Consider the following 25,750-nt stretch of genomic DNA (forward strand, 5'->3'; position numbering starts at 1 on the left):
AATGCTTTTGTTTTGGCACAGTACATAGTTTCAGTATTGGAGTATCATAGGATTCATTATTTTAAGATTGAGATTAATATTTCTGTTTATGGTCAAATGGGTGAGTGAGTGTAAGTGTGAACCACCAGGTGGTATTCGTGTAGTTAGTTGATGGGGTTTATCAGGGAGATAAGAGGTTTTCTAATGGTAGTTTTGAAGGTGATGAATGTGTCTGCAGTTCTAGAGTTCTCAGGTAGGGTGTTCCAGATTTTAGGGCCTTTGACATACATTGAATTTTTGTAAAGGTTTAGTCGGACATGGGGAATGTCGTAGAGATGTTTGTGTCTGGTGTTATGCCTGTGGGTTCTGTCACAACTATCAAGAAAGCGTTTTAGGTCAAGGTTGATATTGGAGTTTAAGGTCCTGTAGATGTAGATTGCACAGTAGTAAGTGTGGATGTACTGAACAGGGAGTAAGTTTAGATCTATGAAGAGTGGGGTGGGGGGGGGGGTGTTGCCAGGGATGGGATTTAGTGATTATTCTTACTGCAGCTTTTTGTTGGGTTATTATTGGCTTTAGGTGTGTTGCTGCAGTTGATCCCCAAGCACAAATAGCATAGGTGAGGTATGGATATATAAGTGAGTGGTATAGTGTGAGAAGGGCATTTTGCGGCACGTAGTATCGTATCATGGAGAGGATCCCAACTGTTTTGGATACTTTTTTGGTTATGTGTTGGATATGGGTGCTGAAATTCAGGTTGTTGTCAAGGTATAGGCCTAGGAATTTGCCCTCAATATGTCTGGTAATTAGAGTGTTGTCGATCTTAATGTTAATTTGTGCATCTCCTGCTCTGCTACCAAACATAATATAGTAGGTTTTGTCAGTGTTAAGCGTAAGTTTATTGGCTGTCATCCAAGTCGATATTTTGATCAGTATGCATAATAAAGGTATTAAACAAACAAACCAGAACAAAATAGGACACAGTGTAAGTCGTCAGTGGCCTTTATAACCTCACAACAAGACAAGATACAGTGTAAGTCGTCAGTGGCCTTTATAACCTCACAACAACAACAACAAGACGAGGACAACATCTACCTCAGTGTTTATCATATAGGAAAACCAGTTTTCCTGCCACATTGGAGTGTTTTTCTCGTGTGTCACTGTAAGGTATGGCCCTGTGGCACTGCTAACAAGAAGCACAGTTGTGGCACTGCCCTGGCACTATCAACTAGGCCCCTGCTAGTTTATACCTGGAGTTTACCTGGAGAGAGTTCCGGGGGTCAACGCCCCCGCGGCCCGGTCTGTGACCAGGCCTCCTGGTGGATCAGAGCCTGATCAACCAGGCTGTTACTGTTAACTGCATGCAAACCAACGTACGAGCCACAGCCCGGCTGGTCAGGTACCGACTTTAGGTGCTTGTCCAGTGCCAGCTGAAGACTGCCAGGGGTCTATTGGTAATCCCCCATATGTATGCTGGGAGGCAGTTGAACAGTCTCGGGCCCCTGACACTTATTGTATGGTCTCTTAACGTGCTAGTGACACCCCTGCTTTTCATTGGGGGGATGGTGCATCGTCTGCCAAGTCTTTTGCTTTCGTAGTGAGTGATTTTCGTGTGCAAGTTCGGTACTAGTCCCTCTAGGATTTTCCAGGTGTATATAATCATGTATCTCTCCTTCCTGCGTTCCAGGGAATACAGGTTTAGAAACCTCAAGCGCTCCCAGTAATTGAGGTGTTTTATCTCCATTATGCGTGCCGTGAAAGTTCTCTGTACATTTTCTAGGTTGGCAATTTCACCTGCCTTGAAAGGTGCTGTTAGAGTGCAGCAATATTCCAGCCTAGATAGGACAAGTGACCTGAAGAGTGTCATCATGGGCTTGGCCTCCCTAGTTTTGAAGGTTCTCATTATCCATCCTGTCATTTTCCTAGCAGATGCGATTGATACAATGTTGTAGTCTTTGAAGGCGAGATCCTCCGACATGATCACTCCCAGGTCTTTGACGTTGGTGTTTCGCTCTATTTTGTGGCCAGAATTTGTTTTGTACTCTGATGAAGATTTAATTTCCTCGTGTTTACCATATCTGAGTAATTGAAATTTCTCATCGTTAAACTTCATATTGTTTTCTGCAGCCCACTGAAAGATTCGGTTGATGTCCGCCTGGAGCCTTGCAGTGTCTGCAATGGAAAACACTGTCATGCAGATTCGGGTGTCATCTGCAAAGGAAGACACGGTGCTGTGGCTGACATCCTTGTCTATGTCAGATATAAGGATGAGGAACAAGATGGGAGCGAGTACTGTGCCTTGTGGAACAGAGCTTTTCACCGTAGCCGCCTCGGACTTTACTCTGTTGACGACTACTCTCTGTGTTCTGTTAGTGAGGAAATTATAGATCCATCGACCGACTTTTCCTGTTATTCCTTTAGCACGCATTTTGTGCGCTATTACGCCATGGTCACACTTGTCGAAGGCTTTTGCAAAGTCTGTATATATTACATCTGCATTCTTTTTGTCTTCTAGTGCATTTAGGACCTTGTCGTAGTGATCCAATAGTTGAGACAGACAGGAGCGACCTGTTCTAAACCCATGTTGCCCTGGGTTGTGTAACTGATGGGTTTCTAGATGGGTGGTGATCTTGCTTCTTAGGACCCTTTCAAAGATTTTTATGATATGGGATGTTAGTGCTTTCGGTCTGTAGTTCTTTGCTGTTGCTTTACTGCCCCCTTTGTGGAGTGGGGCTATGTCTGTTGTTTTTAGTAACTGTGAGACGACCCCCGTGTCCATGCTCCCTCTCCATAGGATGGAAAAGGCTCGTGATAGGGGCTTCTTGCAGTTCTTGATGAACACGGAGTTCCATGAGTCTGGCCCTGGGGCAGAGTGCATGGACATGTCATTTATCGCCTGTTTGAAGTCATTTGGCATCAGGATAACATCAGATAGGCTTCTTCTTTCTTTCAACACACCGGCCGTATCCCACCGAGGCGGGGTGGCCCAAAAGGAAAAACGAAAGTTTCTCCTTTTACATTTAGTAATATATACAGGAGAAGGGGTTACTAGCTCCTTGCTCCCGGCATTTTAGTCGCCTCTTACAACACGCATGGCTTACGGAGGAAGAATTCTGTTCCACTTCCCCATGGAGGTAAGAGGAAATAAACAAGAACAAGAACTAGAAAGAAAATAGAAGAAAACCCAAAGGGGTGTGTATATATATGCTTGTACATGTATGTGTAGTGTGACCTAAGTGTAAGTAGAAGTAGCAAGACATACCTGAAATCTTGCATGTGTATGAGACAGATAAAAAAAAGACACCAGCAATCTTACCATCGTGTAAAACAATTACAGGCTTCAGCTTTACACTCACTTGGCAGGACGGTAGTACCTCCCTGGGCGGTTGCTGTCTACCAACCTACTACCTACACCAGATAGGCTTGTGTTAACCAAATTCTGTGGCTCTCTCATAAAAAATTCATTTTGATCTTCGACTCTCAGTCTGGTTAGCGGCTTGCTAAAAACTGAGTCATATTGGGACTTGAATAGCTCACTCATTTCCTTGCTGTCATCTGTGTAGGACCCATCTTGTTTAAGTAAGGGCCCAATACTGGATGTTGTTCTCGACTTTGATTTAGCATAGGAGAAGAAATACTTTGGGTTTCTTTCGATTTCATTTATGGCTTTTAGTTCTTCCCGCAATTCCTGACTCCTATAAGATTCCTTAGCTTAAGTTCGATGCTTGCTATTTCTCTGACCAGTGTCTCCCTACGCATTTCAGATATATTGACCTCTTTTAGCCGCTCTGTTATTCTTTTCCGTCGCCTGTAAAGGGAGCGCCTGTCTCTTTCTATTTTACATCTACTCCTCCTTTTTCTTAGAGGAATAAGCCTTGTGCATACATCGAGTGCCACCAAGTTAATCTGTTCTAGGCATAAGTTGGGGTCTGTGTTGCTTAGTATATCTTCCCAGCTTATATCGGTTAGGACTTGGTTTACTTGGTCCCACTTTATGTTTTTGTTATTGAAGTTGAATTTGGTGAATGCTCCCTCATGACTAATCTCATTATGTCGGTCTGGGGCTCCGCGCATACATGTCTGAACCTCAATTATGTTGTGATCTGAGTATATTGTTTTTGATATGGTGACATTTCTTATCAGATCATCATTGTTAGTGAAGATGAGGTCTAGTGTATTCTCCAGTCTAGTAGGCTCTATTATTTGCTGGTTTAAATTGAATTTTGTGCAGAGATTTAAAAGCTCGTGTGAGTGTGAGTTTTTATTAGAGCTGCCTCCTGGTGTTATTACTGGCTTGCCTCTCCACCCCTTTAAATCATTATGGTCGTATTTATAACCATTTTTTTATATGAGCACAGACAAGAAGGTTGGCACTTACGTACTGCCGTTAGGTGGAAAGGGGACGGGTAGCAGGCAGATAAGATTTTCTGCAGATTTTTAACCCCGGAGGGTTAGCCACCCAGGATAACCCAAGAAAGCCAGTGCGTCATCGAGGGCTGTCTAATTTATTTCCATTGGGATCCTTAATCTTGTCCCCCAGGATGTGACCCACAACAGTCAACTAACCCCCAGGATGCGACCCACGCCAGTTGACTAACCCCCAGGATGCGACCCACACCAGTCCACTAACACCCAGGATGCGACCCACACCAGTCCACTAACACCCAGGTACCTATTTGCTGCTAGGTGAACAGGACAACAGGTGTAAGTAAACGCGTCGAAATATTTCCAACCGCCGGGAATCGAACCCGGGCCCTCCGTGTGTGAAATGGGAGTTTTAGCCATTGGGACACCCCACCAGGTGGCAGTGGCGGCTCATCCGTAGGAGCTGCAGAGCTGCAGTCCCCCAGATGCTCGCTGCCAGACGTATGACTCTATCAGTCTTATGCTAAAATAATTTGCAACTGGCAAATACATTGCTGGAAATGTCTGTTGCGTTATTTTCAATGTATTTGTAAACAATTTTTTTTTGTTGAAACGAGATAAAAATTATTAAAAATAGACCACATGTAGACTCTTTGATGGTAGACCACATATAGACACTTGATAGTAGACCACATGTAGACACTTGATGGTAGACCACATGTAGACACTTGATGGTAGACCACATGTAGACACTTGATGGTAGACCACATGTAGACAGTTAATGGTAGTAAGTTTGTATATTTGGAAAACAGTCAATAAACTTACACTCAAACTTTATGTTTGGAAATAAAGCTAAAAATATTCAGTTGAACATAATACTACAACCAATGATAGACAAAATGTTCAATTGAACATAATACTACAACCAATGATAGACAAAATGTTCAATTGAACATAATACTACAACCAATGATAGACAAAATGTTCAATTGAACATAATGCAACCAGTGGAAGACAAAATATTAATTTGAGCATATACATAAATATTTATGGAACATATACAGTGGACCCCCGCATAACGATTACCTCCGAATGCGACCAATTATGTAAGTGTATTTATGTAAGTGCGTTTGTACGTGTATGTTTGGGGGTCTGAAATGGACTAATCTACTTCACAATATTCCTTATGTTAACAAATTCGGTCAGTACTGGCACCTGAACATACTTCTGGAGTGAAAAAATATCGTTAACCGGGGGTCCACTGTACATAAATATGTATATATTCCATAAATATGTATATGTTCACTTGAACATATACATATTTATGGACACAATGATGGAGGAACATATACATATTTATGGACACAATGATGGAGAAATCTGAGGTTAACACCTTGAGAACAAATTACAATTGATCTCTCACTGAATTTTAATTTTTCAGAAAACAATGTCCGTTCTTGGAGGAGGATCAAGCGGAAGGCAGAGTCTGGCTCCGAGCCGCACCACCGTCTATGTCTCCAATTTGCCCTTCAGTCTCACTAACACAGATCTATATCAAATTTTTGAAAAGTTTGGAAAACTTGTTAGGTAATGTAAAATTATATATTTTTCCTGTGATTTTTTTTTTGTGTTTTTGCAGCCCCCTGTTAAGATGTGATCTGTTGACACTTTTTCAGTTAAGATGTGATCTGTTTGACACTTTTTCAGTTAAGATGTGATCTGTTTGACACTTTTTCTGCTAAAATGTGATCTGTTGACACTTTTTCTGTTAAGTTGTGATCTGTTGACACTTAATTTTTTGGGGGCAAACATACCCTAATGCTCCGAAGGACTTGCGTGTAAATTTAGGGGAAAATAGGGCAATCTTTAGGATCTTTCAGCCCTGCCTTCTGGCCAACCTACAGGCATGACCATTGTTTTAAAGGGAGGCCTAGTCTCTTAATGTAATAAACAACCTCCCCACGCTGTTGTGCAGCGCTGTATGACCTTAGTGGGTTCAATGCTTCTTTTTTATTATTATAATAATAAGCCCACACTGTCGTGTATGTGCATGACTCTCATACCATTCTCTTTTGTGTTAGTGTGACTTTGTAAATGGTCCAAGACTAACCGAAACGTCGTTATAAGCCTCTCTCTCCCATATGCGGGTTATTTGTGTGTTGTTCCAGTCATGGTATTGTGACTTTTTCTTCATTCCATACTCAGTCATGTTAATAAATTGATTTTTTAAATTTTTTTCGTCAGTGCATCTTGTCTCTGGATAATAACCATGGCACCCATGAGGAATGCCAGCGATGTTGAGAATGCCAAGATGAAGCATACTCTTACCTTGAAAGTCTGTGTTTTGAGAGAAACTGGGACCTTAGATATGTGTAAAAGTGGAGTACATGTGATGGAGATGGCACGAGCCACTCCCCTGAACGAAGTACAGCTCTCCTCACTTAGCGACGTACTCATTTACCGATGCCTCGGACTTATGATGGGCTCTCTGACCAGTATTTATACCTAAATAATGTATATTAGAGCTGATTTCCTCTGTTCTGTTTATTTCAATATACAGTATACTACTGTATTAACATTTAAAAATATGCCAGAAATGTTATAAATGGTGCATAGATGACATTAAAACAATATTAAAGATGGTTGACACAAACCCACTACCATTATAGTATGCTCCTCACTCAGCGACGAATTTGTTTAACAACCTGGTCTTAGGAACGGAACTCCATCGTTAAGTGAGGAGAGGCTGTATTAGTACATTTAACCCTTTGACTGTTTCAGGCCCCTCTCTGAAACTCATTCTATGTTGCTCAATTTTTAAAAAAAAAAAAATATTTTTTCTTATGAAATGATAGAGAATATTTTCCCGATGGTAATGACACCAAAAGTTCGAAATTTGGTCGAAAACTCATGGAATTATGCTCCCGCGAAGTTAGCGGTCTCGGCGACATATGCGTATCGGCGATTTCGCCGACTTTGAGCCCTATTTTCAGCCAATTCCATTGTTCCAGTTGACCAAACTCATAGCTATTTCTTTTGAATTCTATTTTATCTATCAGCTGAGTACAAGAAACCTCCCATTTACTAATTTGGACTACCCAATATGGTGGTCAGAAATTGGCAATTTGGCCAATTTCACGCAAACTAAAAAAGATGCCAATTTCAAAATAGGGTCCAGAATAAACAAGGTAGACATTCGTGGCACTAAAATAACATATGCTCTGTTCATTAGTCACATCTCTAGGCCCCTCTTATATTATTATTGCTTTCTATTTTGATTTTTTATTCATACAAAAAAAATACAAAATTTACTGTTATGTAGACTACTGCATTATTGTAAAAATGGTATAAATAATATCAGTGCACTAGTGAAAGAATATTAGACTCCCCAGTTGACATGTATTGGACGTGTGGTGTGATTTATTTACTCCTGAACATTGGTAAAAATCGAACATTTCCGCTACTTTGAGCTCAGTTTCAAGGTCGTTTTCATCGTCAAAGTAATGAAAATCATCTCTATTTCTGTAATATGTTTTCCATTTTATCACCTAAGACCATGAAAACGCGAATACAACGATAAATATACGAAAATACACCTCAAAATCTGCGTTTTATTCCAAAAAAACGATCAGAGTTTTTTTTTCTCATTACGCAATGTGTGCTGCAGGATTTTTTTTATGTGGTGCACACTGACCACACAGACCCATTCTCTCACATGTGGGCCTACCAGCTTTCTCCCGCTTGATTTGAAGCCGCTAGAATTATTGAGTATATATACATCAGAAACATTGGCTCGTAAGACGTATTTATACGTCGAAAACAGTCAAAGGGTTAAAAGGAATGACAAAATATTAGAACTTGTGCAACAAATAACCCAGGTTGTGACCTCCTGAAAGGAATGTCAAAAGATCAGAACTGCTAAATATGACAGAAGAATTTTTGAATGAGTGGACTAAGCAGAAAATCATGAAAAGTGCCCCACTTAATTTCATCATAGCAAACAGTAAAGCCCTTGAGTAGTATAAAAGCTGTTCCTGGAATTGCTGGGAAGTTGCATGCGGAGACTTGTACACAACCACAATGACGAGGTTTTGGTTTTCGATCTTTAACCCTTTCAGGGTTTCTGACGTACCAGTACGGCTTACACACCAGGGTTATTGGCGTACAGTGGAACCTCAAATTTCGAACGTATCGCTTATTGAACTCTTCGAAAGTAGAACCCTTTTTTCGAACCAACTTTGTCTCTATTATTGAACTCGCCCCTATTTTCGAACCGCCGGGTACCGAACCTGTCCGGCACCCCACTTTGTCCGCGTCCCCACGCAGGCACCGTGAGCCAGTCTGGTTTTGTTGATGCTTGAGTGAACACTAACCTGCACTCTCATTCAAACATTTTATGATTATTTCATAGATGTGAAGAAGGAAATAATACAGAAGTGGAATGATGTCCAAGTGGAATGATGTCCAAATGTTTGTGGAGAGGTGCCACCCTGAGCAAGCTGAAACAAGCCATCTTTGCAACAAGTTCAGTGACAGAACCATGTCCCATTTTAGGGAAATCTTAAAGAGGCACCAGAAACAGAGGACTGTGGACAGTTATTTTGTGAGACTGGGGTCCAGTGACTCTCAAGCTGATTCTAGTAGCATTAAAAGACAGAGAAGGGAAGTAACCCCAGAGAGGGCTTTGATACCTAAAGTCCTTATGGAGGGGGATTCTCCTTCCATTCACTAACCCCAACTCCCTCTCTCCTCCTCCCTATCTTCCAGATGCCATCACCAGTCTTCAATAAAGGTAAATAAAATGTTATTTTATATGTTATTTAAATTTATTAATACATAATTGAACACTATTTGTTGTATGTAAAACTATAATTAATCTCTATAAAATGTATTTTTTTTGTGAATATTTTTGGGTTTCTGGAACGGATTAATTGTATTTCCCTTATTTTATATGGGAAATATTGCTTCGCTTTTCAGACTTTTTGAATTTAGAACTAACTCCTGGAACGGATTAAGTTCGATATTTAAATTTCCACTGTACTAGTATGCCTAAATTCTAGCGCCTTCATATCTACCGAGAGAAAGCTGGTAGGCCTACATGTGAAAGAATGGGTCTATGTGGTCATTGTGCACAGTATAAAAAAAATCCTGCAGCACACAGTGCGTAATGAGAAAAAAAAAACTTTGACCGTGTTTTTGGTTTAAAACAGCGACTTTGCACTGCATTTTTGTATGGTGTTTATGGTTGTATTCTAGTTTTCCTGGTCTCATTTTATAGAATGGAAGACATATTACAGAAATTGAGATGATTTTGATTGGTTTCACAATGAAAAGTACCTTGAAATTGAGCTCAAAGTAGCAGAAATGTTCGATTTTTGCCAAAGTTCAAAAGTAAGCAAATCATGCCACGTGTCCAATGCACGTCAACTGATGAGTCTAATATTCTTTCACAAGTGTGCTGATATTATATATACCATTTCTACACTAATGCAGTAGTCTGCATAACAGTAAATCTTTTTTTTTTTTGTGAGAATAAAAATTCAAAGTGGAAAGCAAAAGAAATGTAACAGGGGCCTGGGGACGTGACTAATGAACAGAGGAAATGTTATTTTAGTACCAGGAATATCTTTCTTGTTTATTCTGGACCCTATTTGGAAATTGGCATCTTTTGAAATTTGTGTGAAATTGGCAAAATTGCTAAATTCTGACCACTGTATTGGATAGTTGAAATCAGTAAATTGGTGGTTTCTTGTACTCATTCGATAGAAAAAATGGAGTTCTAGCAAAATAGTTATGATTTTTGTCGACTAGTACATTGGAATTGGCCGAAAATAGGGCTCAAAGTGAGCAAAATTGCCGATGTGTAAACATCGTTGAGACCGCTAATTTTTTTTTTCTTGAAATTTGTGGGACCCTCAGAACAAGTCTCTGAGAGGGCGTGTGGACCCTGAAAGGGTTAACCCTCCTCACAAACTCCTCCTTGATAACTTCAATAGAATACACAGGCATAACACAAGGCACAAAACACTCTTTAATATCCCTCGTGTCCATCTCTTCCTATGCAAATATGCTATGCATATAAAGGGTCCAAAGATCAGGAATTCATTGCCTGAACATACAAAAGGGTCCCTGTCTGAAAATCAATTTAAGGCTTTACTTAGAAATCACTTCATCACACAAAATTAACCAAACAAACGCTATGCTTTATTACCTACCAGCAAGTCAAAAAAATTTCTAAATAATTTACAATTGTTCAGTTATTTAAGCTTTACTTCAAACTTAAAAAATGTTTCTATTTCACTATTGTAAATTGTGCTCAATTGTAATACTGTAATTTTTTATGTACCTCATCTCAACTATAAATTTAATTACTGCAAACTACTAGCTACATATCTGTTGTAATAAGAAAAATGATGTATAATAAAAATCTACTACCCTCAGTATCTCTAGTATTAAGTAGTGTGTAAACATTAGGTTTAGTCTGCCCGAAATGCTCTGGCATGATAGTGGCTTTCTTTGTACCTAATTCAAAATTGTAATCACACATTGTAAACATTGCAAAGAAATAAAATCTATATCTTTACCTTTACAACCATGTTGCTACACCACTATGCTTAGTTCATTGCTTCACTATGCACTCATTTATAGTTATATGTCATTAAGGTTGACTTTATGGCTGCTTACTCCATAATTTTCAACTTTTGAGGAGAAGGATGTTGTGGTCTATTGTTTCAGTAGCTTTTCTTAGGTCAGTAAAGAGGCCTATTGGACATATATTTTTGGGAATGTGTTGATAGAATTAAGCATTCTGATTATTGCATCATTTGTTAAGAATACAGGAGGGCTCCGCTTATACAGCAGGTTAGGTTCCTGGCTACTGCTGTAAAGTCGCTGTAAAGTGAGACATACTTTTTTTCATGTTTACACTATCATATATTAAGTGAACAATAGAGCTAGGCCACAAAAATGCATATACAGTACACACATTACTTACCTTAAAATATTTTCATCCTTAGTTTATAGTGAGTGGTGAATATATGCGTTGTAAGAAGTCTAAATAAATGAAGAATGGGTATAATTGAAAACCACTGTATTAATGAAACACTGTAAAACAAAGAGCTGTAAAGCGAAACACTGTAAAACTAAGAGCTGTAAAGTGAAACACTGTAAAACAAAGAGCTGTAAAGTGAAACACTGTAAAACAAAGAGCTGTAAAGCGAAACACTATAAAACTAAGAGCTATAAAGCACTATAAAGCTGTAAAGCAAAACACTGTAAAATGAAGAGCTGTGAAGTGAAACACTGTAAAACAAAACACTGTCAAGCGGGGCCCTCCTGTATTATGTTTTGTTATGAGTTAATTCGTTTGCTTGTGTAGTATGTGTTTGTTCATTACCGAGTTAATCTACAAGTATTACTGCACTTTACTGTACTTCAGAGTGACAGTACTGAGAGATAAGAGCACTAGAAAGAGCCGTGGTGTTGCCTTCATGTTGTACCTGACGCGTGATGATGCTCAAGCGTGTGTGAGAGGGACAGATGGCTGTGAAATGTTTGGTCGCACCTTGAAGGCCAGCATTGCCAAGGACAATGGACGAGCTCCTGAATTTATCAGAAGACGAGAGTATCCTGATAAGTCTAGGTAAGCTATTATCAGTCAAGTTTGTAAATTTTTGACTAATGCTTTATTTAAATTTAATCATTTAAGAGTTTGTTAAATAAATGTGGTGGTCCTAAGTGAGGTTTTTATTGCAGCAATTTAATTAACATTACATGCAAGTCCGGGTTATCGAAACCAAGATAGTGTTAGCTTTGATGCACAGTAGAACCCTGGTATCCATAGATTTGGTTTCCCATGGTTTCAATTATCTGTGGTTTTTCATAGCCTGAAAATAATCCTTCATTTTGCTTAATAATGACACCAAAAAACAAAAGTAGTGATGGTGACAGTTCTTTAAAGCCTCAGAAAACTGTGAAGTGCTTCCCATTAGTGAAAGAGTGATAATTCTTGACTTAGCGTAATTTATCAGTCCTTTCGAGGTGTGTGCCGTGATGAGCTCAGCTTACTCAGATTAGCAGTGAGTGGTAAATTTTGGCCTACATATAAGAGAATGGGTCTGTGTGGTGAGTGTGCACCGTATAAAAGAATCCTGCTTTATGTAGTGTATGATTGGAAAAAAACTGACTGTTTATTTGGTTTAAAATGGCGAATTTGTGGTGTATTTTTGTATCGGTTTTATATTCTTGGTTCCTTGGTCTCATTTGATAGAACTGAAGATATATTACAGAAATAGTGATGATTTTGATTTGTTTCAGGAATGAAAGTAGTGTGAAATTGAGCTCAAAGTAGCAGAAATGTTGAGCTTTTGCCAATATAGTAGTCCCCCCAAATTCACGGGGGTTACGTTCCAAGGCCACCTGTGAAATTGAAAAAACCGCAGATTCTGGACACGGTTAAAAAAATACCTATTTTTATAGTTTAAATCCTAAATATACCCCTAAAACACTTTAATTTAATTTCAAACTCGGCTTCATACATCACCCTTAAGAAAAAAAGAAGAATAAAGATAAACCCATATACAGTACTGTAGTATGTCTCCTGCAGTGCTAGAATGTAAAATACTGATGTTACTCCCATATGTATTGTAATTCATGCAAGCCCATTTTCTTTGGTATACTGTAATTCATGCAACCCTGTTTTCTTTGGTATACGTACAGTAAATATATGGTAATACAGTGGACCCCCGGTATTCGATATTAATCCGTTCCTGAGAGCTCATCGAATACCGAAAATATCGAAAAGCGAATCAATTTTCCCCATAAGAAATAATGGAAATCAAATTAATCCATGCAAGACCCCCAAAAGTATGAAAAAAAATATTTTACCACATGAAATATTAAGTTTAATACAATAGAATAATTACAATAACAACAATAACAATAGAATAATAACAATAGAACAATTGACACTTGCCTTTAATGAAGATCTGGTGATGATTGATGGGATGGGAGGAGGGGAGACTGTGGATGGTGTTAGTGTTTAGAAGGGGAATCCCCTTCCATTAGGACTTTAGGTAGCAAGTCCTTTTCTGGAGTTACTTCCCTTCTTCTTTTAATGCCACTAGGACCAACTTGAGAGTCACTGGACCTCTGTCGCACAACAAATCTGTCCATAGAGCTCTGTACCTCCCGTTCCTTTATGATTTGTCTAAAATGGGTCACAACATTGTCAGTGTAGTAGTCACCAGCACTGCTTGCAATAGCTGTGTTAGGGTGATTTTCATCCATAAAGGTTTGCAGTTCAACCCACTGTGCACACATTTCCTTAATTTTTGAAGTAGGCACAATGGATTCCACAACTGGCATAGGCTTCTCAGGGTTAGCCCCAAACCCTTCAAAATCTTTCTTAATTTCCATACTAATTCTCACCCTTTTTACCACAGGGTTGGCACTAAAAGCTTTCTTGGGGCCCATGGTGACTTATTTTGCAGAAACAAGCACCAAAAACAGTGATAATATGGAATGTACTGAATGTATCCTGAGATGCGTGCACACTGGCTGGCTTGTAAACACTCGCACACACAGGGCAGTTCAGGCCACACATGGACACGTCTCGTACGAATCGCATCGAATACCGGGTTTTCGATCGGATTCCGAGGCAAAATTTTTGTGTTAAAATGCATTGAATACTGGATTTATTGAATACCGATGCCATCGAATACCGGGGGTCCACTGTAATTTAATTTAGAAAAAGTAGTAACTATTAAATTTTATATGCAAATTTTGCTCAATTTATGTTAATATTTATGTTACAAAATTATTAAATTATATTTTTTTAATATTTAGCATTAAAACACATAAAAACTTGCATATTGCCACAAAAAAAGCCAAAAAAATTCTGCAGATTTACAGGGATTTTTGCGAACAATTATTAGTTAGGTTCTAAGGAAAAATCTGTGAATCACTGAAGCGGCGAATTTGGAGCCGTGAATTCGCAGGGGTCAACTGTATTCCAGAGTACACAAATAACGTCACTCATCCAGTACCCATCCAGCTGGCCAATATATAATATGCGTTCATGAATGTGCTGACATTATTTATACAATTACAGTGGACCCCCGCATAACGATTACCTCCGAATGCGACCAATTATGTAAGTGTATTTATGTAAGTGCGTTTGTACGTGTATGTTTGGGGGTCTGAAATGGACTAATCTACTTCACAATATTTCTTATGGGAACAAATTCGGTCAGTACTGGCACCTGAACATACTTCTGGAGTGAAAAAATATCGTTAACCGGGGGTCCACTGTATTACAATACAACCTCTCCTCACTTAGTGATGTATAGTCGTTTCCCGACGACTTGGACTTACAACGGGCTCTCTGACCAGTATGCATACCTAAATAATGTATATTAAGAGCTGATTTCTTCTATTCTGTTTATTACAATATACAGAACACTACTGTATAAACATTTAAAAATATACCAGAAATGTTATAAATGGTGCATAGATGACATTAAAACAATATCAAAGATGGTTGACACAAACCCACTACCATTATAGTATGCTCCTCACTTAGTGATGAATTTGTTTGCTGACGTAGTCTTAGGAACGGAACTCTGTCGTTAACCCTTTCAGGGTTTCCAACGTACTAGTATGGCTTACGAGCCAGGGTTATTGACGTACTAGTAAGCATAAATTCTAGCACCTTCAGATCAAGTGGGAAACAGCTGGTAGGCCTAGATGTGAGAGAGTGGGTCTGGGTGGTGAGTGTGCACGGTAGGAAAAAATTCTGGGATCCAGTGGTGCATTGTGGGAACGTCATTTTAGTACACCATGTCTCGCAGTAAGAAACTCCTCACTCCTCGGCGAATTGGGACACTTTTGTTCCCCAGTGACAGTGCTAATACAGATGGAAGTGCCAGTGAAGATGAGTTTCAAGGTTTTAATGAGGTTGTGATCAAAACTAATGACCATAATACCGGTAATAGTGAGGAAAACCCAGATGACCCTCAGCCTTCCACCTCTGATGCTGGGCTGTCTTCTTCATGTTCAGTTGTACCAGAACGAAAGAGGAAACTCTTACTTTCCCATATCCCGGACTCAGATGTGAACATTGGTGATGATAGTGATAGTGAATATGAACTACAAGCTCTTGAAAACAGTTTCAGTAGCGATAGTGAGTGGAATGTTCCCCAGTGAAGCGTCAGTATATACGACGGTACATGCGGTCTGGTAGTGTGCCATATGGTATTCCAAGGGGATGGAGTACATCTCAGAGTACATCCCATGGCTGTACAACACGAACAGATAGTGAAAATGATGATGATAGTGTTGCAATTGGGATGAAAAATGTGCATGGTGGTGGTAGTGGTGGTGCCAGCCGTGAGGCACCAGCAGTGGGCCATGCTGCCACCCATGCTGCCACCCACACCACTGCCTCAGCTGATCTACAACAAAGGCCACCACACCAGCCTTCACAACCACAACCTCCACAACCACAAACTCCACAACCACAACCACCTGTCAATATCCAGTACCCACCAGCAGACCGCACCTGGGATTGGCAGGAAGCTGCCAATTTTGTTCCAAATCCCCATCAGTTTGATGAAAGCCAAAGTGGAATACGGCCATCTTGTACACTTGGGAACAATGCCAGTGAACTGGAATGTTTCGAGTTATTCTTTGACGAACCCCTGATGGAAATTATTGTCAGGGAAAGCAACAGATACTTCAAGTACACCATGGCAAACACAATACTGTCACCAAAATCACGTCTACACCAGTGGAAGGAGACAACTGTGGCTGAGATGTATCTTTTCTTTGCCACAATAATGCTTATGCCACATGTGTATAAGCACACTGTGAAATCATACTGGTCAACAGACCGCCTGATTGCAACCCCAGGTTTCAGCGATATAATGCGAGTGAATCGATTTGTGCTACTATTACGTATGCTTCACTTCTCAGGCAAAACCAGACCTGACAGAAACGACAGGTTGTATAAGATTAGGAATGTGTTTGTGTATCTGAAAGAGAAATTCAATATGTACTTTCATCCCTTCAGGAAGCTTGTTATTGATGAGTCTTTGATTCTGTTCAAAGGAAGACTCTCATTCAAGCAGTATATACCAAGCAAGAGGAAATGCTTTGGTATAAAGTTATTTGTGCTTTGTGACTGCTACAGTGGTCTTGTATTGGATATTATTGTGTACACTGGAAGTTATACATTGCAAAATACCAGGAAGTTATTGGGCATCTCTGGTGATGTGGTTAGAACAATGATAGAACCATATCTTGGTAAGGGGCATATGTTGTATACTGATAACTGGTACACAAGCCCCTCACTCAGTGATTTTTTGCAAGTGAACATAACAGATGTGTGTGGCACAGTGTGTGTGCAAATCGTAAACATACGCCGAGGTTTGACGCTGGCACTCGTAGAGGTGAGGTGCAGGTGTTTGCTGCCATAGACATCATGGCATTTCGGTGGCATGACAAACAAGATGTCACACTGTTGTCATCAGTTCACCCTAATGAAATGACAAACACTGGCAGGCAGCATAGAGAGACCAATGAACCCATTCTATAACGTGCAGCTGTGATTAATTACACCTTCAATATGCGCTCAGTGGACAAATGTGACATGCAGATTGGGTTTGCTGATTGTGTTCGTAAGAGTTATAAGTGGTACATAAAACTCTTTTTCCATCTTCTGGACATTTCCATGCTCAATGCTTATAATATGTATAAGATGAGGACCAGGAACAAACCACCATATGGCAAATTTTGTTTGTCTGTCATCAGACAAATAGTATTCAGTTACCAAGGAGCAACACCTGCAATAGAAAACCACCCACTAAATTATCAACAACTACCTTCTCGTCTGAAGCATGGTGATCACTTCCTAATAAAACTGCCTGGTACTGCTTTCAAGAAAAAGGCTCAGAAGAGGTGTTACGTCTGTGCACATACAAAAAAATGCCCACAACAATGCGGAGACACTCGTTTTATGTGTGAGGAGTGTAAAACACCACTGTGCATGACGCCATGTTTCAAAGAGTTCCACAGGCTGCAGAACGTCTAGAAACATTCACTGTGACTGTATATATGTATAGAAAATATAGAAAAATAGTAATAAACAACATTTTATATTGTTTGTGTGTGTAAACAAGCTTTATAAACAATATAGTGACAACAGTGTTTGTGCAGTTATTGTGCAGTAAATAAAGAGAAAAAACTTACAAAATAGTGCAGTCGGCAATATGCCAGTCACTTTCTGCCAACTTCACGCCTCCATATCTCAGTAAGTATTGATGGTAAAAATTTTTTGTTTAGCCTATAATGTTTAGAAATATAAGCCCTATCTTTTCACAAGAAAAAATAATAATTTTTTTTTTTTTTGAAAAATTTTCGACCCTGAGAACAAGTCTGGGAGAGGGCCTGTCGACCCTGAAAGGGTTAATTGAGTAGAGGCTGTAATTCAATAGTCTGCTTAACAGCAAATGTTCTATTTTTTTGTGTGAATAAAAATTCAAAAAGGAAAGCAAACATAATACAGTAGGGTCCCACTTATACGGCAGTTAGGTTCCAGGCTACTGCCGGAAAGCAGACATCTCCGGAAAGCAGAACTCCATTTGTTTCCACTTATAAATGTCAGATAATAAGTTTAACCCCTTAACTGTTCAAACGTTGATCTACATTCACTCTCCCAGTGCTTCAAATATTTTGAAAAAAAGAAAAAAATCGTCATACTAACAACTGCTACTTGGCATAATGCTCTGACGAAAAAGACCCCACTGTATGGTAGGCCTTTGATTTTCATCACGGCATTATGCCAAGGTGCTCACCTGGCATAATGCTGTGACTAGCACTGTAACTCTGCTTGTTCACTGATCACCACTAGGTCACTCTCCCTGCTCCATGAGTTTTATCATACCTGGTCTAAAGCTATGTATGGTACCTACCTCCACTACCTCACTTTCCAGACTATTCCACTTCATGACAACTCTATGGCTGAAGTAGTACTTCCTAACATCCCTGTGACTCGTCCAAGTCGTCAGCTTCCAATTGTGACCCTTTGTTGCTGTGTCCCATCTCTGAAATATCCTGTCTCTGTCCACCTTGTCGATTCATCTAAGTACATATTTTATTTGTAGTTTTCATGTACCCCCTTCCCCCCTGTCCTCTAGTGTCTTCAGGTTGCATTCTCTTAACCTCTCCTCATAGGACATGTCCCTTAGCTCTGGGACTAGTCTCATTGCAGACCTCTGCACTTTCTCTAGTCTCCTGATGTGCTTGGCTAGATGAGGTGGAGGTGTGTACTCCAATATGTGCCTGATGTACACTGTGTACAGGGTCCAAAGTGACTTCTTACTGAGATGTCAGAATGCTATTCTTAGGTTTGCTAGTTGCCCAGATGCTGCAGCAGTTATTTGGTTGATGTGTTCCTCAGATGTACTCGGTATTATGCACACTCCTTGAGGGAGGTTTATAGTCTTTGGCCCCCCTAGACTGTACTCTGTCTGCGGTCTTCTTTGCCCTACCTCGATCTTCATGACTTTGCACTTGGTGGGGTTGAACCACCAGGAGCCAGTTGTTGGACCAGACCTGCAGCCTGTCAAGATCCCTCTGCAGTCCTGCCTCATCCTCCTCTGATTGAATTCTCCTTATTAACTTCTCATCATCTGCAAACAGGGACACTTCTTAGTTTATTCCTTCTGTCATGTCGTTCACAAATACCAGGAACAGCACTGATCCTTGGACTGACCCCTGTGGAACCCCACTTGTCACAGGCGCCCACTCTGACGCCTCATCACATACCATGACTCGCTGCTGCCTTCTCGTCAGGTATTCTCTGGTGCTTGTGGCGATGGTGCTGTACAGGAAGGCCCTGCTTATACAGCAGGTTATATCCTTGGCTACTGCTGTTCAAGAGGGCTCCAATTATACAGCATGTTGAGTTTTGGGCAACTGCTGTACAGGAGGGCCCTGCTTTTACAGCAGGTTAGGTTCTGAGCTACTGCTGTACAGGAGGGCCTTGCTTGTACAGCAGGTTTGGTTCTGGGCTACTGCTGTACAGGAGGTCCCTGCTTATACAGCAGGTTAGCTTCCTGGCTACTGCTGTACAGGAGGGCCCTGCTAATACAACAGATTGAGTTCTGGGCTACTGCTGTACAGGAGGTCCCTGCTTATACAGCAGGTTAGCTTCCTGGCTACTGCTGTACAGGAGGGCCCTGCTAATACAACAGATTGAGTTCTGGGCTACTGCTGTACAGGAGGTTCCTGCTTATACAGCAGGTTAGCTTCTTGGCTACTGCTGTACAGGAGGGCCCTGCTAATACAACAGATTGAGTTCTGGGCTACTGCTGTACAGGAGGTTCCTGCTTATACAGCAGGTTAGCTTCTTGGCTACTGCTGTACAGGAGGGCCCTGCTAATACAACAGATTGAGTTCTGGGCTACTGCTGTACAGGAGGTTCCTGCTTATACAGCAGGTTAGCTTCTTGGCTACTGCTGTACAGGAGGGCCCTGCTAATACAACAGATTGAGTTCTGGGCTACTGCTGTACAGGAGGTCCCTGCTTATACAGCAGGTTAGCTTCTTGGCTACTGCTGTACAGGAGGGCCCTGCTAATGCAACAGATTGAGTTCTGGGCTACTGCTGTACAGGAGGTCCCTGCTTATACAGCAGGTTAGCTTCTTGGCTACTGCTGTACAGGAGGGCCCTGCTAATACAACAGATTGAGTTCTGGGCTACTGCTGTACAGGAGGTCCCTGCTTATACAGCAGGTTAGCTTCTTGGCTACTGCTGTACAGGAGGGCCCTGCTAATACAACAGATTGAGTTCTGGGCTACTGCTGTACAGGAGGTCCCTGCTTATACAGCAGGTTAGCTTCTTGGCTACTGCTGTACAGGAGGGCCCTGCTAATACAACAGATTGAGTTCTGGGCTACTGCTGTAAAGTGAAAATCACTGTCAAGTGCAACACAGCCTCTTTTTACTTTCAAATACTTGTAGAAGCATGATAACATGTTTACACTATCATATATTAAGTGAGTAAATAGAGCTAGGTCAAAAAATGCATATATGCAGTACACAAATTACTTACCTAAATTTTTTCGTCCTTAGCTTATAGTGAGTGGTAAATATATTTTTTTGTAGGAAGTCTGAAGAAGTGAAGAATGGGTATAGTTGAAAACTGCTGTAAAACAGTGCACTGTAAAGTGAAGAGCTGTGAAATGAAACACTGTAAAGTGAAGAGCTGTGAAATGAAACACTGTAAAGTGAAGAGCTGTGAAATGAAACACTGTGAAGTGAAGAGCTGTGAAATGAAACACTGTAAAGTGAAGAGCTGTGAAATGAAACACTGTAAACCGAAGAGCTGTGAAATGAAACACTGTAAAGTGAAGAGCTGTAAAAGAAACACTAAAGTGAAATGCTCTTAAGTGAAGCACTCTAAAGTGGGGGACCCACCTCTATAGGGTTTGCTAACTATCCACAGTTTGAGGTATCCTTAATAGGTCTTGGATCATATCTCCTGTGGATACTGGGGCACTACTGTATTTCCTATTCTTCTGCAGATGTTACGAGTGTGGCGAAGCCGGTCACTTAAGTTATTCTTGCCCGAAGAACATCCTGGGAGATAGAGAACCAGTGAAGAAAAAATCCAAAAAGAGAAGACAAGTATTTTCTGAGAGCTCACAAAAGTCCCGGAGATTACCAGGTAGTGATGACGATGGTGAGGAAGATGATGACGAGGTCAACTTTGAAGATGAATCTTTAAGTGAAGCTATAAGATATCAGGCAAGTTATCTTGTTTTATTAAGATACCATGTAAGTCAGTCATCTTATTCTTATAGAAGATACCAGGAAAGCATCTTAGTTTTAAGCTAAGATATGGGGTAAGTCATTTAGTTTTTACATATCATGAAATTCACCAGGTGCTTTTATATAATATTTGACTATTGTCCTGATAGCTGGCTTGGAGGGTTCTTAGTTCACTCTCTATACTACTTACATCTCCAACATTCTCTGTCTGCCCTGGCCTGGTATGCTTCTGTCTACCCTGGCCTGGTATGCTTCTGTCTACCCTGGCCTGGTATGCTTCTGTCTACCCTGGCCTGGTATGCTTCTGTCTACCCTGGCCTGGTATGCTACTGTGAGAATGTTACACTTCTGGAGGTGGGCAGTTCAGTGCCTGTATTCTGAAGGATATGTGAGGATGTTACAGTTCTGGAGGTGGGAAGTACAGTGCCTGTTCTCTGAAGGATGAGTGAGGATGTTACAGTTCTGGAGGTGGGAAGTACAGTGCCTGTTCTCTGAAGGATGAGTGAGGATGTTACAGTTCTGGAGGTGGGAAGTACAGTGCCTGTTCTCTGAAGGATGAGTGAGGATGTTACAGTTCTGGAGGTGGGAAGTACAGTGCCTGTTCTCTGAAGGATGAGTGAGGATGTTACACTTCTGGAGGTGGGCAATACAGTGCCTGTTCTCTGAAGGATGAGTGAGGATGTTACAGTTCTGGAGGTGGGAAGTACAGTGCCTGTTCTCTGAAGGATGAGTGAGGATGTTACAGTTCTGGAGGTGGGCAGTACAGTGCCTGTTCTCTGAAGGATGAGTGAGGATGTTACAGTTCTGGAGGTGGGAAGTACAGTGCCTGTTCTCTGAAGGATGAGTGAGGATGTTACAGTTCTGGAGGTGGGAAGTACAGTGCCTGTTCTCTGAAGGATGAGTGAGGATGTTACAGTTCTGGAGGTGGGAAGTACAGTGCCTGTTCTCTGAAGGATGAGTGAGGATGTTACAGTTCTGGAGGTGGGAAGTACAATGCCTGTTCTCTGAAGGATGAGTGAGGATGTTACAGTTCTGGAGGTGAGAAGTACAATGCCTGTTCTCTGAAGGATGAGTGAGGATGTTACAGTTCTGGAGGTGGGAAGTACAATGCCTGTTCTCTGAAGGATGAGTGAGGATGTTACAGTTCTGGAGGTGAGAAGTACAGTGCCTGTTTCTGTAAGACAGGTATTGAATCAGTTTCAGTGAATGTGTTTCCTCTTTTGTATATGTCTCTGGGTGGCCATTGTGTTATATACCAATAATAATAATTAATTGGTAGACAGCAACCGCCCAGGGAGGTACTACCGTCCTGCCAAGTGAGTGTAAAACGAAAGCCTGTAATTGTTTTACATGATGGTAGGATTGCTGGTGTCCTTTTTTCTGTCTCATGAACATGCAAGATTTCAGGTACGTCTTGCTACTTCTACTTACACTTAGGTCACACTACACATACATGTACAAGCACATATATACACACCCCTCTGGGTTTTCTTCTATTTTCTTTCTAGTTCTTATTCTTGTTTATTTCCTCTTATCTCCATGGGGAAGTGGAACAGAATTCTTCCTCCGTAAGCCATGCGTGTTGTAAGAGGCAACTAAAATGCCGGGAGCAGGGGGCTAGTAACCTCTTCTCCTGTATATATTACTAAATGTAAAAGGAGAAACTTTCGTTTTTCCTTTTGGGCCACCCCGCCTCGGTGGGATACGGCCGGTGTGTTGAAAGAAAGAATAATAATTAATAATAATAATATTCATAACAACAATAATAATGCAGTAGACCCTTGGTTTTTGTAATTAATCCATTCCAGAAGGTTGGCCTAAATCCAAAATGGCTGAAAACTGAAGTAATATTTCCCATAAGAAATAATGTAAATCCAGTTAATCTGTTTCAGACATCCAAAAATATTAACAAAAAATACATTTTTATAGAGAATAACTATAATTTTACATACATAAATGAACATTACATACCTTTATTGAAGACTCTTGTTGGTTAGAAGTATTTATTTGTAGTCCCAGAGGGACTACATCCCAGGCATATACCTACCAGCTACAAACAGTGTAGCTTACAGCCATATTATTACCATCGACATACCATGTTCACTGAGTTTAATTGTTTCTAACAACTACCTATTATTGTAATTACAATAATATAATAATTACAATATAATAATTATAAAAATTTTTTTATTAATTTTTATTATACATTGGCCGTTTCCCACCAAAGTAGAGTGGCTTGAAAAAGAAAAACTTTCTCCATCACTCACTCCATAACTGTCTTGCCAGAGGTGCGCTTACACTACAGCTATAAAACTGCAACATTAACATTCCTCCTTCAGAGTGCAGGCACTGTACTTCCCATCTCCAGGACTCAAGTCCAGCCTGCCGGTTTCCCTGAATCCCTTCATAAATATTACTTTGCTCACACTCCAACAGCATGTGGCATCCTAAAAAGCATTTGTCTCCATTTGCTCCTATCTAACATGCTCACACATGCTTGCTGGAAGTCCAAACCCCTCACACACAAACTCTCCTTTACCCCTCACTTATCCTTCAGAGTGCAGGCACTGTACTTCTCACCTCCAAGACTGTTACATCCCCACCTATCCTTCAGCATGCATACACTGTATTTCCTACCTTCATAAGTCATTCTATTTCCTTCCACCCTCTCTACATGTCCGAACACCTCAACAACCCCTCCTCAGCCCTCTGGATAATAGTTTTGGTAATCCCACACCCCCTCCTAATTTCCAAACTATGAATTTTCTGCACTATATTCACACCACACATTGCCCTCAGACATGACATCTCCACTGCCTCCAGGCTTCTCCTTGTTGCAACATTCACCACCCATGTTTCACACCCATATAAGAGTGTTGGTATAACTATACTTTCATACATTCTCCTCTTTGCTTCCATGGACAAGTTCAATTCTATGATTCACCTCATCTTTCATAGACTCATCTGCTGACACGTCCACTCCTAAATACTATCTGAATACATTCACCTCCTCCATATTCTCTCTCTTCAATCTGATGTGCAATCTTTTGTTACCTAATTTTTTTGTAATCCTCATCACCTCTACTCTTTCCTACTCTTTCTTCGTTTACATACCATACCAAACTCATCAACCAACTAATGCAACTCCACTTCAAAATCTCCCAAAATCACAGTGTCATCAGCCAAGAGCAACTGTGACAATCCCCATTTTGTGTTAGATTCGTTATCTTTTAACTCTACACCTCTTGCCAGCACCCGAACATTCACTTCTCTTACAACCCCATCTACAAATATTGTATTGAACAACCATGGTGACGTCACACATCCTTGTCTGAGGCCTACTTTTCCTGATAATGATAATAGTTAATGTTTACAGCAAGAGTTGCACGAGGCCGAGGTGTTTACTAAGAGGTTGTCAAGTGGGGAACACTTGAAGAGTGAACCAACAACAACAGCAACACACAGAACTAAGATCAAACAGTCGTCTTACTTCAGCGATGAAGAGGAATTTAGTGACAGCTAAATCACCTAAAACCATTACCCAAGTGCATACTCTAGTGACTTGCTTTTGCTGTTTATTGATCTATGTGTTGAACTGTATAATTCACTGATTTATTGTATTAAATACTGAAATTGATTTATTACTGAATAAATAATGCATCTGATTTTTTTGTCATTATTAACCCGTAAACGGTCCAAACGTATATATACGTTTTTTCAACATTTGATAGTATGTAAAAAAAGATCTTTTTTTTTTTTGTTATGTTTGAAAATATGTAAAAAAGCGTAGATCTATTTTTGGAGCACTACACGTGAACATAGATCTGCTTGGATCGTTTACGGGTTAAGCTACATATTTTCCTTTTATCCAACAATTTGGAGAAACTTTAGATGTTTTGTTTGATCCTGGACCATTTACAAATCATAATTATTTCAGCATGATACAGTGTTTGTTCAGAGATAGGCGACATTTAGGCGAGCATGCAGAAAGCCCCTTGGTATACAAAGCATTTCAGACAAACTTAATCCTGTCTTAAGACTGAAAATACAATAGCTAATTGATTGCTTATATATACAGTATGTTCTCTAAGTGGTCAAACAATAGTAGGTCGGTAGACAGCGGTTACTGTCTACCAACCTACTACCTTACAATTTTCAAGAGCTGTGTAAAGTAAGTCTAGCATTTTATGATTGTGTCGTTTGTGCTTTTGTTTCACCCAAAACGAAACTGGTTGAGAATATTTAGTGGTTTTATATAATTATTTACACATGTGCAACATCTGGGTATCTTTATTGTACATGTTTCACCATCCAGTGACTTTATCAATATAAATTCAAGGACATAATTATGTCCTTGTATTAATAAAGATACCTATATATTGCACGTGTCTAATTCTTCACTTGAACCTTTGTGTATCAGGTAAGATAAGATAAGATTTCGTTCGGATTTTTAACCCCGGAGGGTTAGCCACCCAGGATAACCCAAGAAAGTCAGTGCGTCATCGAGGACTGTCTAACTTATTTCCATTGGGGTCCTTAATCTTGTCCCCCAGGATGCGACCCACACCAGTCGAC

At 40.3% G+C, this 25,750-nt stretch overlaps 1 protein-coding gene across 1 annotated transcript; it reads left to right on the forward strand.

Annotated features, from left to right (window-relative positions):
• The first annotated feature begins 1,031 nt into the window (after positions 1-1,031).
• LOC128703527 (zinc finger CCHC-type and RNA-binding motif-containing protein 1) lies at positions 1,032-24,840 on the forward strand. The gene is made up of 5 exons (XM_070104690.1): positions 1,032-1,146; positions 5,786-5,931; positions 11,783-11,986; positions 20,929-21,151; positions 24,552-24,840. Exons 2-5 carry the CDS (start codon positions 5,792-5,794, stop codon positions 24,696-24,698), a joined length of 714 nt encoding a protein of 237 aa, XP_069960791.1. The 5' UTR covers positions 1,032-1,146; positions 5,786-5,791; the 3' UTR covers positions 24,699-24,840.
• The last annotated feature ends 910 nt before the right edge of the window (positions 24,841-25,750 follow it).

The sequence above is a fragment of the Cherax quadricarinatus genome, chromosome 93, assembly GCF_038502225.1.
Source record: "Cherax quadricarinatus isolate ZL_2023a chromosome 93, ASM3850222v1, whole genome shotgun sequence".
NCBI lineage: Eukaryota > Metazoa > Arthropoda > Malacostraca > Decapoda > Parastacidae > Cherax > Cherax quadricarinatus.